This window comes from Panthera tigris, chromosome X, assembly GCF_018350195.1.
Source record: "Panthera tigris isolate Pti1 chromosome X, P.tigris_Pti1_mat1.1, whole genome shotgun sequence".
Lineage (NCBI taxonomy): Eukaryota > Metazoa > Chordata > Mammalia > Carnivora > Felidae > Panthera > Panthera tigris.
This window is the reverse complement of record NC_056677.1, coordinates 86879400-86894386: the sequence shown is the minus strand read 5'-3', so window position 1 is coordinate 86894386 and position 14987 is coordinate 86879400. Positions and strand designations below refer to the sequence as shown.

Here is a 14987-nt window from a genome sequence, read left to right as displayed (position 1 = left end):
CATCCCTCCACCTTCATCATCTGTACTGTCTTCATAAGCTGGCTCTTCCACAAGATCTTAGATGCATGTCTCTGTGTGTTTGCATTGTGGATATACATTAGTCTCTAGCATGCATTTCTCCAAAACCAGCACTGACACTCGCTGCAATGCTTATTCCCTCCACCCCTGCCAGCATCACAGATTTCAGAGGAGTGAAAACCCAGCCTTAAAACTGGGTCACAGGAGAGAATTAGGTGGTGATTAGTGGGCCTGGGTTTTATGTTGTGGGTGGGATGACTGTAGGAGCTAATAAGTGAGTTGGGGAGGTCTGTCCAGCTGATAAGGTTATAACTGAACTGGGTTCAGTGTTCGAGTGTACATTACCGTGTGCTGTTTGTTTTGTGTAAGAAACCAGTTTCTTTTTATTTGGCCAAGTGTTTTCTCCGAGCATCAGAAGGATTGACTCATCCTTTGGTATTTCATTTGAAATTAGGATTTTTGGGGCGCCTGGGTGGCGCAGTCGGCTAAGCGTCCGACTTCAGCCAGGTCACGATCTCGCGGTCCGTGAGTTCGAGCCCCGCGTCAGGCTCTGGGCTGATGGCTCAGAGCCTGGAGCCTGTTTCCGATTCTGTGTCTCCCTCTCTCTCTGCCCCTCCCCCGTTCATGCTCTGTCTCTCTCTGTGCCAAAAATAAATAAAAAACGTTGAAAAAAAAATTAAAAAAAAAAAAAAAAAGAAATTAGGATTTTTATGAATCATTTCTCTCTTTGTTAGGTGTTCACTAATCCACTGAGGATTCCTGCTATTCAAGATTTGGATGAATTGAACAATAAGACAATTGGATATGAGGGAATTGATAGTCCTAGCCGGCCTCCATCTGTTGGAGAAGAAAGCAGGACACCTTCTCTTCAGCTTAAGCCTCTGGATTCCAGTATTTTTCAATTTTCCAGGTGGGTAAAACATAGTCTCTCTTCAATAGTAAGCCTCAGGTCCATTTTCCTGTAAAGTAGGTATGGTTATCATGTTTATGTGTATGTTTCTCCTAAGGCCTAGCATAGAACTCAGATGGAGAAACACCATTTGGAGCTGATAGACTTGTGTGTTGCATGTATTTCCAATTTTTTTGACATTACACCTGCTATGTCAAGTCTGTCTGTCTCTTTTGAGCTAGTCATCTGACAAATACTCATTTATGTATTATGTCTTCACATTATGTTGGGAACTATGTGAGTGAAATAACGGGCGTGAAAACTCTTTCAAAAGCATAATATGCAATCCAGATATAAGGGAGTGGTACCTAGATAAGCATTACTTCTCTCCTTACATTTAGTCCTGTAGGGCCCCATAGGCCTAACATGTCGGTCACATATAAATAATAACCATTAGAAGTTTGTGTCAGTATTGGTATGAGTTTAGTCAGGGTCTTCCCATGTCCATCTTCAAGCACCTCCTCAGTACGATTTTGTTCATCTTTATAACAGGAAGAAGCATACCTTTCCTTTTTCTTAAATAACAGGAGTGTTTGAAGTGCTGAAAGATATGACTGCCCCTCTACTACCATAAGACTGGAACTCAGGGCTCCTAATTATGACTTGCCTTCTCCTCTCTACTATGCTTCTCACTTCTGGCAGGGCCAAACCATAAGGCAGATAACAGAGTTGCTCTCTAGAAGTAGAAACTTCTGCAGTCATCAGTAATGTGACAATTATATAAAGGGTTGTTTTCTTCTTAGGTGGGTCTCTTCAGCTTCTCATCTAGATAGACATCTCTGCATGTGTGCAGGTCCCCTATTCTGTGATTCTTCACAATTAGGCCCCATAGATAATGGAAGAATCGCATGACCCCCCTTCAATCCCCCACCCCCGAACATGAGCAGAAAGTCTCAAGAGGAAGTAAGCTATTAGGAGTAAAACTAACACAACGCTAAAGGAATTAAATGAGAATCTGTATGAAATCATCTAGAACAGTGCCTTGGAAGATAATAGGTACTCAGTAACTAATGTTAAATCTGAGTGATACTGGAGTATCACTGGAGTGCTGAAGGAGCAATTTCTAAGATTGAACTGTGCCACAAAATATAATCCATTCAGTGTCAGGGCCTTGAGTCTAATTCGACTCTGTTCCTATCCATTGTTTTCCAATTCCCATTGTATATTGGGAGGGATAGACAGTAAAGTGTTATGTGTTTTCAAAGCACATTGTTATCTCTCTACTTTGATTTCCTTGAGATGGTCATGCACCCAAATTGCCACTGCCGTATCAATGTTTCATTGCCCTTGCAGGCTATTCTTTCCCTTCTGTGACAACTTTTCCTTTTGCTTCAGTGTTTGTTTTGTTACTCTAGAGTGGTTTCTGGTAATCTGAAGGAGATTGCAAATGCTGATATATATATGCGTGTATTTTATGAGTGCAGTATGGCAGTACATCCATTGGGTGGCATACTTCATCATCCTTTAATGGGATTTCCGTATGAGTTGTTTATGGAGCTGCTGTATCTAGATTTGGGTTTTGGCTATAGAGGATAGGTAAAGTACTTCAATCATGTGTAATTTTAATTTGACAATAATATTCTTTCAAGGGAAAGAGATACGTGATAATTGATGCTGCTAATGTTATGTTTTATGTAAGCTCGGTAAGATGATTTTGTCATTTTAAGCTACATGTATAAAGGGATTCAGATTGATTGCAAAGAGTCTGCCTTTTTATAGGGAAAAATGAAGGTACACAAGAGTTTAGTAAAATTTACAGGGTTTTCTTGGTAAAACAGTGTTTGAAATAATAGGTTTATTCAGGAGTTACAAAGGTCCCTGTTATTATCAAAACCTAAAGCTAATAAGGCTCCTTGGGTCGTGCAGTACAGCTCTCCAACTCTGGATAAAATAAAGCCCACAGTATCCTACAGAGTTTTTTAAAGTTCTAGTGGAGTACAGGGCTCCAAAGGTGTCATTGGAAATAACTTTGTGAGTTTTCACAAACCAGCAAGGGGATGGGAGAACTTGCAGTAAAGAATGGGTTCAGCCAGTATGTAAGCAGGCATAATCGTTTAGCATATTTTTGTTAAAGGAAATAGTCCTTTTTTCTTTATTCATTCTGCATATATTTGAGTGCTTGCTGAATGAAGGGTGGTGTTCTTTTTTTGGTTTATTTATCTATTTTTGAGAGAGAAAGAGAGAGAGAGAGGGACAGAGAGAGACAATCCCAAGCAGGTTCCATACTATCAACACAGAGCCCAACGCAGGGCTCAATCTCATGAACTGTGAGACTATGACCTGAGCCAAGATCAAGAGGCAGACACTCAACTGACTGAGCCACCCAGGCGCCCCTGAAAGGCAATGTTCTAAGGCAGTAATGGAATGAAAAATGAAGCAACTTATGGTAAAGTTATATATGTAAGGATCTCCAATATATGCTACTTTTCATTAGGTGTGATACAAACTTAAGTTCTAAAGTATCCATTAGCATATGGACAAAGGAGAAAATTAGCGGCTGTAATTCATTTAGCTATTTAGAGACCCTTTGAATAAACTATGTGTCAAAGGCTAATGATAATTCATGTTTTAAAAGGATAACAAAAAATACCATCCAAATGACACTGCGATAGCTGAAGGAGAGGAAGAAAGACATTCTAATATGTTTAAAGGAATATTTGAAACAACAAATACAGGTAGAACTAGAAGAACAGTTTTATAAATGAGTAAGGTTGATTCAGCAGCTAGTATTAATATTTTAAAAGATGATCTTTGAGAGCAACTTCCAGACTGGAGAAATGAGGAGTGTGATGGACTCTTTCATGAACAAATAACAATTTAACTGGAAAATATTATTAAACAGCAAAAACAATTATTTGGAGTTCCTAGAAATGGTCCTAGAGGCATACAGAAATATTCAATCAAGAAAATCTATGAAATCTCAGATACAACAGCAACAGTCTTCAACATTTAGCTTGCTCTCACTCACCCCCTTACGAGCTATATTTTATAAAAACTTCTCAGGGAGCTCTAATGCAGGTGGGTATGATCAAGAAGTTCTTTCCCTAGCTCCCAGTCTAGAGCTATGGTTTCACCTGGGAGGAATAGGCTTCTGATATTTCTCATCTCCCCCAGTTCTGTCATGCAGAAGCTCTATTCCAGGCAGACTCAAAAGGAATAGGTCTCTCTTCTCCTATGCAGTCCCCACTCAGGGGAAGCACTCACGTAGCATGTAGAGATAGTATGTTGACAATACTGGACTCCTATTGCTCTAGCCCAAGCTTGCTTATAGGGCAGAGGTTCATGCCTGAAGAAGCAAGCCAAAAAACATCACCCAGCACCCATTCATAAAGAAAATTTTCTTTTCTTTATGCTACTTGTGCACAATGGCACTGAGGCTCTGCTTAGGGAGAGGCCTTAAAGATGAATTCCTTAGTTCTGCCCAAAGGAGCTGCCTTTATGTGGAACAGATCATGGAGAATTCCATTCATAAAAGCATTGTCAAAAATAATGGAGGGGTGCCTGGGCGGCTTAGTCGGTTGAGCGTCCAACTCTTGATTTCTGTTCAGGTCATCATCCCAGGGTGGTGGGATTGAGCCGCATGTCAGGCTCCTCCCTAAATGTGGAGCCTGTTTTAAGATTATCTCTCTCCCCTTCTGTCCCCCTCCCCTTCCCTGTCCTACTCATGCTGTCTTTCTTTCTCTAAAATTTAAAAAAAAATGGAAATCTTGGTGAGCATTAAGAGGACACTCATAGCTCCATGATACAAGTTACAACAAGAAAGGTGACTGAACAATCAGAAGTTTGATAACAGAGAAAACCAAGGAAAAAGTCAAGAAGACCTCTTCTGGGATCATAGTCAGCCCTAGGATTAGGAAGGCTGTGTATAAGCATAAGGCTGCATTTACTCTAGAGCAATCAAACTAGGACATAAGGTGGACTGTAAAGCAGCCCTCAAGCCTCACACAGATCAAACAACAAAGGACAGGGCTCTCACTGGCACTAAGGGCTTAAGCACAACCTATAACCACTGGCTGAACAGTAAGCTTTTCTGACCCATAGGCAATTCCTAGGAAACCAGGCTTAAAAATAAATCACACTTTTCCTGGTAGACTGGAAGACTGTGTGCATGCTCAAAGTTGTGTCCTCTCAAAGGTGATTAGAAAGGGAAAATCCAAACTGCTACTATCTGGCTGAATGTGGGGTAGAAACAGATTCCTTGAACTGTGATAGCAGCCTCCAAGCCAATGGTACCATACATGAAATATAAAAGCTAAAAATATAACTGGATAAGAGGGCTTAAGCATAATCTTTGACCAGTTAAGGGGCCTCTGTTGACCCAAGGGTGACTCTTAGGTTGTCAGGTAAAAGGTAAAAACCAAGAAGAAATCTGAACAGGAACATCAGAGGCTGCATACCACAGAGGAAATAGATTTCATGGAGTCAGTTCAGCCAAGTCACTAAATAAACAACCAAGCAAACAACAACAGATCAACTACTCTGGGAGATGGGCTCAGTATCTAGAGTTGTTATGCTGTGTTATCTGAAATATCCAATTGTTGGGGTGCCTGGCTGGCTTTGTTGGTGGAGCATGAGACTGTTGACCTCAGGGTTGTAAGTTTGAGCCCCACATTGACTATAGCAATTACTTAAAAATAAGAAACCTTAAAAAAAATATCCAGGTGCCTGGGTGGCTCAGTGGGTTAAGCGTCGGACCCTTGGTTTCGGCTCAAGTCATGATCTTGTGGTTTCATGAGTTCAATTCTGGCATTGGGCTCTGTGTTGGCAGTGTAGAGCCTGCTTGGGATTCTCCCTCTCTCTATCTCTGCCCCTCCCCTGCTCGCACTGTGTCTGTCTCTCTCAAAATAAATAAAGTTTAAAAAATATTCAATTGTCAACAAAAATTTATGAGACATGCAAAGAAACAGGAAAGTGTGACCTGTACATAAGAAAAAAAGCAAATAATAGAAACTGCTCTTAAAGAGATCCAGATGTTTGATTTAGCAAAGACTTCAAAGCAGCCATTGTAAATATGTTCAGAGAACTAAAAGGAGAGCATATCTCATCAACTAGAGAATATCAATAAAGGGGAAAGTTATCTATACCTACATCTGTATCTGTTTCTATATCTGTATCTATATCTATATATTTTATATGTAAATACATATATAAAAGAACCAAATGGAAATTCTGGACGTGAAAAGTATAGTAACTAACATGAAAATTTCACTAAAAAGACTCAAAAGTGCATTAGAGTTGGCACAAGATAATTAGCAGACTTGAAGATATATCAGTTGGCACAAAATAATTAGCAGACTTGAAGATATATCAATTATAGATTATGCCATCTGAAGAACAAAGAGAAAAAAAGAATGAAGAAAAATGAACAGCACCTCAAAAGAAATGTGGGACACCATTAAGTACACTAACATCTGAGAGTAGATGTATTTACTTGTATTTACAAGAAGAAAAAGGGTAGAAAAAATATTCAAAGAAATAACGGCTGAAAACCATTAATCTACACATCCAAGAAGCTTAGCAAATTCAAAATAGGACAAATGCAAGGAGATTCAGTCAGACATAGCATAGTGAAAATATTGAAAGCCAAGGGCAAAGAGAAAATCTCTAAAGCAGAAAGAGAAAAATACTCATCATGTACAAGAGAATCCCAGTAAGATTAACAGCTGACTTCTCATTAAAACAGTGGAAACTAGAGGGCAGTAGGATCACATATTCAAGGTAGTAAAAGAAGAAAGAGTGTGAGGCCAGAATCTTAAATCCAGGAAAACTATCTTTATAATATGAAGGTGAAATAGATACATCCTCACATAAACAAAAGCAGATGAAATTTGTTTCTACAAAACTGCCTTTCAAGAAATACTCAAGGGAGTTCTTTAGGCTGAAAGCAAGTGATACCCGATAGTAATTCAAATTCACATGAAAAAATAAAAGAGCACTGGCAGTGGTACCTAATTAATTATAAAAGACAATAGAATAGCATTTTTCCTGTTTCTATCTTTAATTAAAGAATAATTTCACAAAACAATATGTATATATTTGTATATAATTTTATGTACATATATAACCTTATTGTTGGGCTCATCTACAGATGTAAAATGTTTGCCAATAATAGCACAGAGGAGGTGAGTGGGAGCAAAGTGGTATTGGAGTAAGGAAATAACACCATAGTAAGAAATGAAGAAAATTTTAAATGGAAAAATAAGGTTGATTTAGCAAACTCTATAAACATCAATATGCAATTGTTCTGCTTTCTTCTCTCAGCTTCCTCAAAAGACATAACATTACATAAAACAATAATATATTGTTAGATTTGTAAATGTTAAATGAGAAAATACCCACATAACATAAAAAGAGAAACAGTAGAGGAAGAAAGGAACAAAGAATGCATGACACATGTATAAAACAGAAAGCTAAGTAGCAGATGTAAATTCTGTCATTTCAATAATATTAAATATGACAACTTTAAACTATCCAGTCAAAAGACAGAAATTATCAGATTAGATTTTTTAAATATCTAAATATACAGGAGACACACTTTGGATTTGGAAATACAAATAGGTTGAAAATAAAAGGATGGAAACAGATATACCATGCAAACAGCAACCAGAAGAGAGCTTCAGTGGTTATGCTACCATCAGACAAAATAGACCTGACTTTTTAAAAAGTTTTTATTTATTTATTTTGAGAGAGAAAGTGAGAGAGAGGGAGCAAGCACGAGCAGGAGAGGGGCAGAGATAGAGGGAGAGAGAATACCAAGCAGGCTCTGCACTGTCAGCACAGAGCCCGTTGTGGGGCTTGATCTCACAAACCATGAGATCATGACCCGAGCTGAAATCAAGAGTGCAGCACTTAATTGACTTGAGTCACCCAGGCACCCCAAGACAAAATAGACTTTAACCAAAAAAAAAATGTTACTAGATATAAAGGGACACTTCATAATGATAAAGTTCATCAAGAAGATGTAATAATTATACCTAAATATGGACCTAACAACAGATCCCCCAAAATACATGAAGGAAAAGCAGACAGGATTGAAGGGAGAAATAAACCAATAATGGTTGGAGACTTCAATGGCCCACCTTCCATAATGGGTAGAAGATCAACAAGGAAGTAGAGGAATTGAAGAATGTCATAAACCAACTGGACCTGATGGACACATATAGAACACTTCACCCCCAAAAAAGCACGATGCATATTCTTCTCGAGTGCACATGGAATATTCTCCAGGTCAGACTATGTGTTAGACCATGAAAAAAAAGGCTTGACAAATTGAAAGTATTGATAGCATACAAAGGATGTCCTTCAGTCACATTGGAATTAAATTAGAAATCAACAACAGAAGGAAGCTTGGGAAATTCACAAATATGTGGCTATTAAAGAACACTTCAGAATAACAGATGAGTAAAAGGAAAGCTCACAAGGGAAATTAGAAAATATCTTGAGATTAAAATGATAATAAAGTATATCAAAACTTATGGAATGAAGCTAATGCACTCCAAGAGAAAATTATATTTGTAAATGCTCATTTTAAAATTGAAGGAAGACCTGAAGTCAATAACCTAAACTTCCACTTGAAGAAACTACAAAAACAAGAGCCAGCTAAACTCACATCAAGCAGAAAGAAAGAAATAACACAGATCAGAATGGAAATGAAATAGAGAGTAGAAATACAATACAGAAAAATCAGTGGAAACAAAAGTCAGGTCTTTGAAGAAAAAAAAAAACAAATTAAAACAATTCCTAGAAGAAAGCTTTGACATTGGCCCTAGAAACATTTTTCTCAATATGTCTCATCAGGCAAGGGAAACAAAAGCAAAATTAAACTATTGGGACTACACCAAAATAAAAAGCTTTTGCATAGTGAAGGAAACCATTAACAAAACGCCAAAGCAACCAGTACTGAATGGGAGAAGGTGTTTGCAAATTATCCTATAAGGGGGCTAATATCCAAAATATGTGAAGAACTTATGCAACACCAAAAACACCCACAAATAACTTGATTAAAAAATGGGCAAAGGACCTGAATAGACATTTTTCCAAAGAAGACATACAAATGGCCAACAGACACATGATGCTCAACATCACTAATCATCAGGAAAAGGCAAATCAAAACCACAATGAGATACCACCCTACACCTGTCAAAATCAAAAAGAGCAGAAATAATAAGTGTTGGCAAGGATGTGGAGAAAAAGGAACCTTCGTGCACTGTTGGTGAGAATGCAAAAGAAAATAAAAACACTAATTTGAATAAATAATATGCAGCCCTATGATTATTGCAGCATTATTTACAGTAGCTTGCCATGTGCAACACTAGAGGGTATAATGCTAAGTGAAGTAAGTCAAAGAAAGATAAATATCCTATAGTTTCACGCATATGTGGAATTTAAGAAACAAAATAAGCAAACAAAGAAAAAAGAGACAAAAAAAGACAAAGGAAAAAACAGACTCTTAAATATAGAGAATAAACTGGTGGTTGCTAGGGGATGTGTGGTATGGAATGGATGAGATAGATTAAAGGGATTAAGAGTATGCTTTTCTTGATGAGCACTGAGTAATGTATAGAATTGTTGAATCGTTACATTGTATACCTCAAACTAATATAACACTGTATGTTAATTATACTTAAAATAAATAGCCACCAAAAATTAAGAAAACAGTAAAATGATTCTATTTACAGTAGTCTCAAAAATGAAGTATTTAGGAATAAATTTAACAGAAGTGCAAGAACGACTTGGGAACTGAAAACCATAAAATATTGCTGAATTAAAGAAGGCCTAAATGAATGGAAAGACATTTTGTGTTTATGGATCGGAAGATGTAATGTTGATAAGATGTCAGTACTCCTCAAATTGAGCTACAGATTCGATGCAATCCCTATCAAAATATCAGCTTTTCTTCTGCAGACAGACCTTTGAGGGATATGACAAAAAGGAGAAAGAAAATGAGAAGAAACTATGCAGTTGGAGAAGAATTCCTGCTATTCAAACCCTATATTAATCTTTACTAAAATGAGTGACTCCAGGTCTAGAATAAGAATCAATCCCTAAAGGGAAGAACCAGACCTTAATTTACAGAGCTAGTAAGTACTTATAGAACCAATAAGTAATATCCACCTATTTTTCTCTCATTCACATAATAGTTTCTTTTTGATTTCCTCTTATATGCAAAGTTTTGTTCCTTCATTCCCATCTAGCATAGTTAGTTAAGCTCTCTTCGTTTAAGGAGTTTCTACTTTGGTACTTTAGTAGGGAATTTACAAGAGACACATAGGCATGCTGTAAAAAGTGATATACATTATAATAGAGCGCTAAGGTGCTATGGGAATTCAGAAGTAGCATTTGAGCTGGACTCAGATTTGCAGTGTTGGGTAGGAGAAGGGCATTCCAATCAAAAGAAGCAGCATGAGAAATCATGGGACATTTCTTTTGGCTGGTGTTCTTGAAGGGAGGTAATGAGAGAGCAGCTAGGGCCAAATTATGTCCTAGCTCTGTCACTGACTAGCTGCAGTTAGTGCAGTCAGTGCTGTCACTGACTAGAGAAAGTTAACATCTCTAGGTCTGCGCATCCTCTTCAAAAAATGCAGATAATACCAACACCTACTTCAGGGTTATTGGAAAAATTAAATGAGACCATACACATTAAGCACCTGTCACACTGTCTGGCACAGAGTAAGTGCTGAATAATTGTTTCTTATGTTTTGGAGTCCACTCCAAATGGACTAAGCTAAAGCATACCAAGCTAAGGCATTTGAACTTTTCTGTTGTGGGGAGCAGTACATAAAAATTTCAATTAATGGTATAGCATAATCAGAGTAACACCTTAGGAAGATTAACTTGGCAGCAGGTAATCTGGAGATGAGAGAAGGGGAGACTGGAGGAAGCCACTGCAGTAGTTCAGGAGAGGTAATGTGAGCTTGAACTTGAGTATTGATAGTAGTAGAACTATATGAAATTACTGAGAGTTTGCTGGTGTCATAACATATATCAGAAACATAGGGGAGGGAACAGGCTTAAAGATGAAAATGGAAAGGCCAGTTTTATACATCGTGAGGTACAAGTGGGACCTCCAGGAAGGAATGAGTGATGGGCAATTAGAAATTCAGTACTAGAAATCAGGGCTGGGGAAATGACTTTAGAGTTACTGACCAGAAGTTATAGCCAAGAGGTTGTATGAAGTTACCAAAGAAAAGAGAGAAGAGAAGCGAATTAAGGACAGAACCCTTAGAGGTGGGAAAACGAAGAGAAGGCAGATCATTTGACTTTCATTGCCTTTCATAAAACTTTGGGTGTTGCTATCCAGTATCCCATAACCTTCCTTCATGAAGACCTCTGAACTGACTGCTTTTTTTTTATTTTTAAAAATTTTTTTTAGGGTTTATTCATTTCTCAGAGACAGAGCATGAGCGGGGGAGGGGCAGAGAGAGAGCGGGAGACACAGAATCTGAAACAGGCTCCAGGCCCTGAGCTGTCTGCACAGAGCCCAATGCAGGGCTCGAACTCTTGGACCATGAGATCATGACCTGAGCCAAAGTAGGACGCTTAACTGAGCCACCCAGGTGCCCCTGAATTGACTGCTTTACTATCTTCCTCAGTGCTGCAGCTAAATGGGCCATCTGCAGTGGCCCTTGCGCATGTTATATAGATGGATCCATGTGTTCTCACATTGCCCACAAATACTTTGGCTTTCCCCCAAAGGTTGACACAGCAAGATCTATTAAGATGCAGACCAGTTTTCTTGCTGAGTGAACGCTAGTTTTGAAGAACATTCATGGTGCTATAAGAAGCTAATGTTTGAGATGTCTTACGGATGTTGCCAAAAATTGCAGAGAAAACCTAGTGGCCTCAAAATACTGTGAGGTGGCCCATAATGTGCCTGACTCTTTCTCATTGAAAATTCAAAAGTTGATTTTTTTACCTTGAAACTTCTTTGGTTTTCTGCAGGGAAGACAGAACAGTGATATGGGTAAAAATTGGGGGGGGGGGTCCCCATCCTGCATGATTTTAAATTGCCTACAGATTTCATGGTACAAGTTTGTTTTGTTAATTCCTTCAACAGTCAGTGCACATAGCAGCCAGAAATGGAAGGTGACTCAAGATTACTGTCCTGCACTTTCCTGAAGAAATGAGGGAGTGCCTGTTTGCCGTGACAGAGGGGAGTTCTTTTGCCCTAAGAGGGAAATGACTTGAATTGGCCGATTCAATTTGTTTGTTCCTGACTAGCACCCTGTGTTTTAATTAACTTTTACAAGTGAATAATGGGCAATAACCACAATCCAGTTGGCTGGCAAAGGAACTGTATGGTGTTCTCTTGCAATATAAAAAAAAATATGTCTAAGTCTTTGATACTGGAAGGTTTTTGTGACACTTTAAAATTAACGAGCTGGCTTGGTTTTCCTCCACATACTCTGCGGGGCTTTTTATGACCTTTTTTCCATTCTTGTGTTAAGGGATTTTGCATGTGTATTTTTTGTTTGTTTTTTCTGCCTTTCCTTGCATTTTGGGACCTCCTAAGTCAGTCTGGTTTCAATCCTGTTTTCAGAATTCTTACCAAAGTCAATCTGGTCTTGTTATATCCAGATGCTCACTCTCCTACCTTTTGATTTCAGCTGTCCCTTCAGACCGACTGCTATCTCAGCAAGTCGCATGAGTTGAAGGGTTTGGAGTTTGGGGGTTGAGTTATATTCCTAACTTGAAATGCTCTGTGGATAAAAGCTCAAGTCAGTTTTAATGTGGGAAATTTGGAGAGAGGCTCCACAGGATTAAGAATATATTTAGCTTGTATTGTGACAGCTTAAAATTTAATTTCCTCTTCTTCTTGCAGTAAGTACAAATGGATCCTGGGAGAGGAGCCGGCAGAGAAACGAAGAAGGCTCCATAGTGAGAGGACAACACCTCCTCTAGATTATTCCAATCCTGGCCCTTACAGGAGGGTTGAGGCAGCTGTCACATACCCAGATGGGGAGAACAGCCATGATAAATCCAGTTCCGAGAGAAGCACACCACCGTACCTTTCCCCAGAATACCCAGAAGCAGGCAAGAGTACCAATCAGAGTAGGGAGGTCTCTGTTCTGTATTCAGGGGCCCAAGACCAACACCAGGGGTCCCTGCTCCCTGAAGAATTAGAAGATCAGATGCCAAGATTGATAGCAGAAGAGTCTAACAGAGGCAGCACAAACATAAACAAGGAGGAAGTGAACAAGGGACCTTTTGTAGCTGTCGTGGGTGTCGCAAAAGGTGTTAGAGATTCAGGAGCTCCCATTCAGCTGATCCCTTTTAACAGAGAGGAACTTGCCGAGAGAAGAAAAGTGGTTGAATCCTGGAGCCCAGTGCCTTATTCCTCTGTGGCCTCTGTCAACACCCCTGCCGCAGCCACTGGGGAGAAGGGACGAGGTTATGAGGAGAGTGGAGGGCGCAGTACGCCAAAGACGAAGAACCAAAGAGAGCTGGAAGAACTGAAAAGAACCACAGAAAAACTGGAACGTGTTTTGGCCGAAAGGAATTTGTTCCAGCAAAAGGTTAGGGCACCCCCTTACCACTAGGATATAAGACCTCATTTTAACCAAGGGACCAGACAGTTGGAGCTCTGATGGTTTCGTGTCCTGAGGCCTTTAAACACAAGAAGACATTGAGTCATTCTGTGCTAGGTCTCAGATTGAATGGGCCCAAATGGGCTTCCCTCCCGTATTTGGGGATTGAGAAGGCCCATAAGTAGAATATGGATAGAGAAATCACAGAGTGAAATTGTCAGGGGCAATCCAGGGCACTCATAGCATGTGGGGGTCATTGAATTTCTGTTTCTTGGACTGCAGGTGGAGGAGCTGGAACAGGAGAGAAATCACTGGCATTCTGAATTCAAGAAAGTCCAAAATGAATTGGTGACCTATACTACCCAGGAGACAGAAGGCTTGTACTGGAGCAAGAAACACATGGGCTATCGCCAAGCCGAATTCCAGATTCTGAAGGCTGAGCTGGAGAGAACCAAGGAGGAAAAGCAGGAGCTCAAAGAGAAACTGAAGGAGACAGAGACACACCTAGAAGTGCTGCAGAAGGCTCAGGTCTCCTACCGGACCCCAGAGGGAGATGACCTAGAAAGGTTAATTACTAGGGTTTAGTTATCAGCTTGTGAGTGCTAATGGGAAGCATCCCTGAGGAACCCCAGTCACTGGCCATAGATAAGGGCGGAAGCCTTAATTAATGCATAGGCCACCAAGGATCAAGGAATTACTTAGAGAGCTGCAGTCAGTCTCCCCGTGCTTAGTGGCACTGTGCTTTCTTCTTTCTGTCTAGCTAATGAAAACCTAATTGTTGAGAAATGTAGGCCCGTTTGTAAGGAGCTTCATTTTGTTGTTGGCTAATGACTTCATGTCATCTCTTCTGCCCCCTCACTCCATCATACAGGGCTTTGGCAAAGCTTACGCGGCTGCGTATCCACGTCAGCTATCTCCTTACTTCTGTCCTCCCTCACTTGGAGCTTCGTGAGATCGGGTTTGACTCAGAACAAGTGGATGGGATCCTGTATACGGTGCTGGAGGCAAATCACATACTGGATTGAGCACCAGACTTACTACTTTATACACCCTCCTTTACCCTACTCTACTTTATTCTCCTCTCTTTTCTCTTGTCTTCTTCTCTCCTCTCTATCCCTCCTCTCTCTCTCTCTCTCTATTCCTCCTCCCTCTCTCTCTGTCTCTCTCTCTCTCTCTCTCTCTCTCTCACCTTTATGCCTTATGTAGAGTATCTTTGAGTAAATCCTGGCTCTTACTCAGTCTGCTTCTTACTCAGTTTTGGTGTGGAGAAAGAGGCTAGTTGATGGGCTTTCAGGACTTCCAGGAACAGAAAAGCAATAGTCACCAAGCCAGATGACCTGAAAGCTGTAATTTTCATGATGATGTAGATACTTGGCCTGTTTTATATCCTTTCCTAAATGGTTTGTATTCATTTAGGTGAAATCAGCCAGCAAATATTGGGTCCAACGCAGTAGGTGTTTGGGGATAAATTAAGAAATATAACTCATGGTTTC

General features: G+C 39.6%; 1 protein-coding gene across 2 annotated transcripts in view; it reads left to right on the top strand.

Moving 5' to 3' along the window:
- MORC4 (MORC family CW-type zinc finger 4) overlaps nucleotides 1–14732 on the top strand; it is a 60019-nt gene extending 45287 nt beyond the window's left edge. Inside the window, exons 14-17 of one of the 2 annotated variants that reach the window (XM_042974639.1) lie at nucleotides 753–928; nucleotides 12789–13482; nucleotides 13777–14022; nucleotides 14366–14732. In XM_042974639.1, the coding sequence (XP_042830573.1) occupies nucleotides 753–928; nucleotides 12789–13482; nucleotides 13777–14022; nucleotides 14366–14446 (1197 nt within the window). In that variant the 3' untranslated portion in view covers nucleotides 14447–14732. Of the gene's footprint in view, nucleotides 1–752; nucleotides 929–12788; nucleotides 13483–13776; nucleotides 14061–14365 lie in introns of both variants that reach the window. The other variant, XM_042974638.1, reaches the window with a different exon arrangement.
- The last annotated feature ends 255 nt before the right edge of the window (nucleotides 14733–14987 follow it).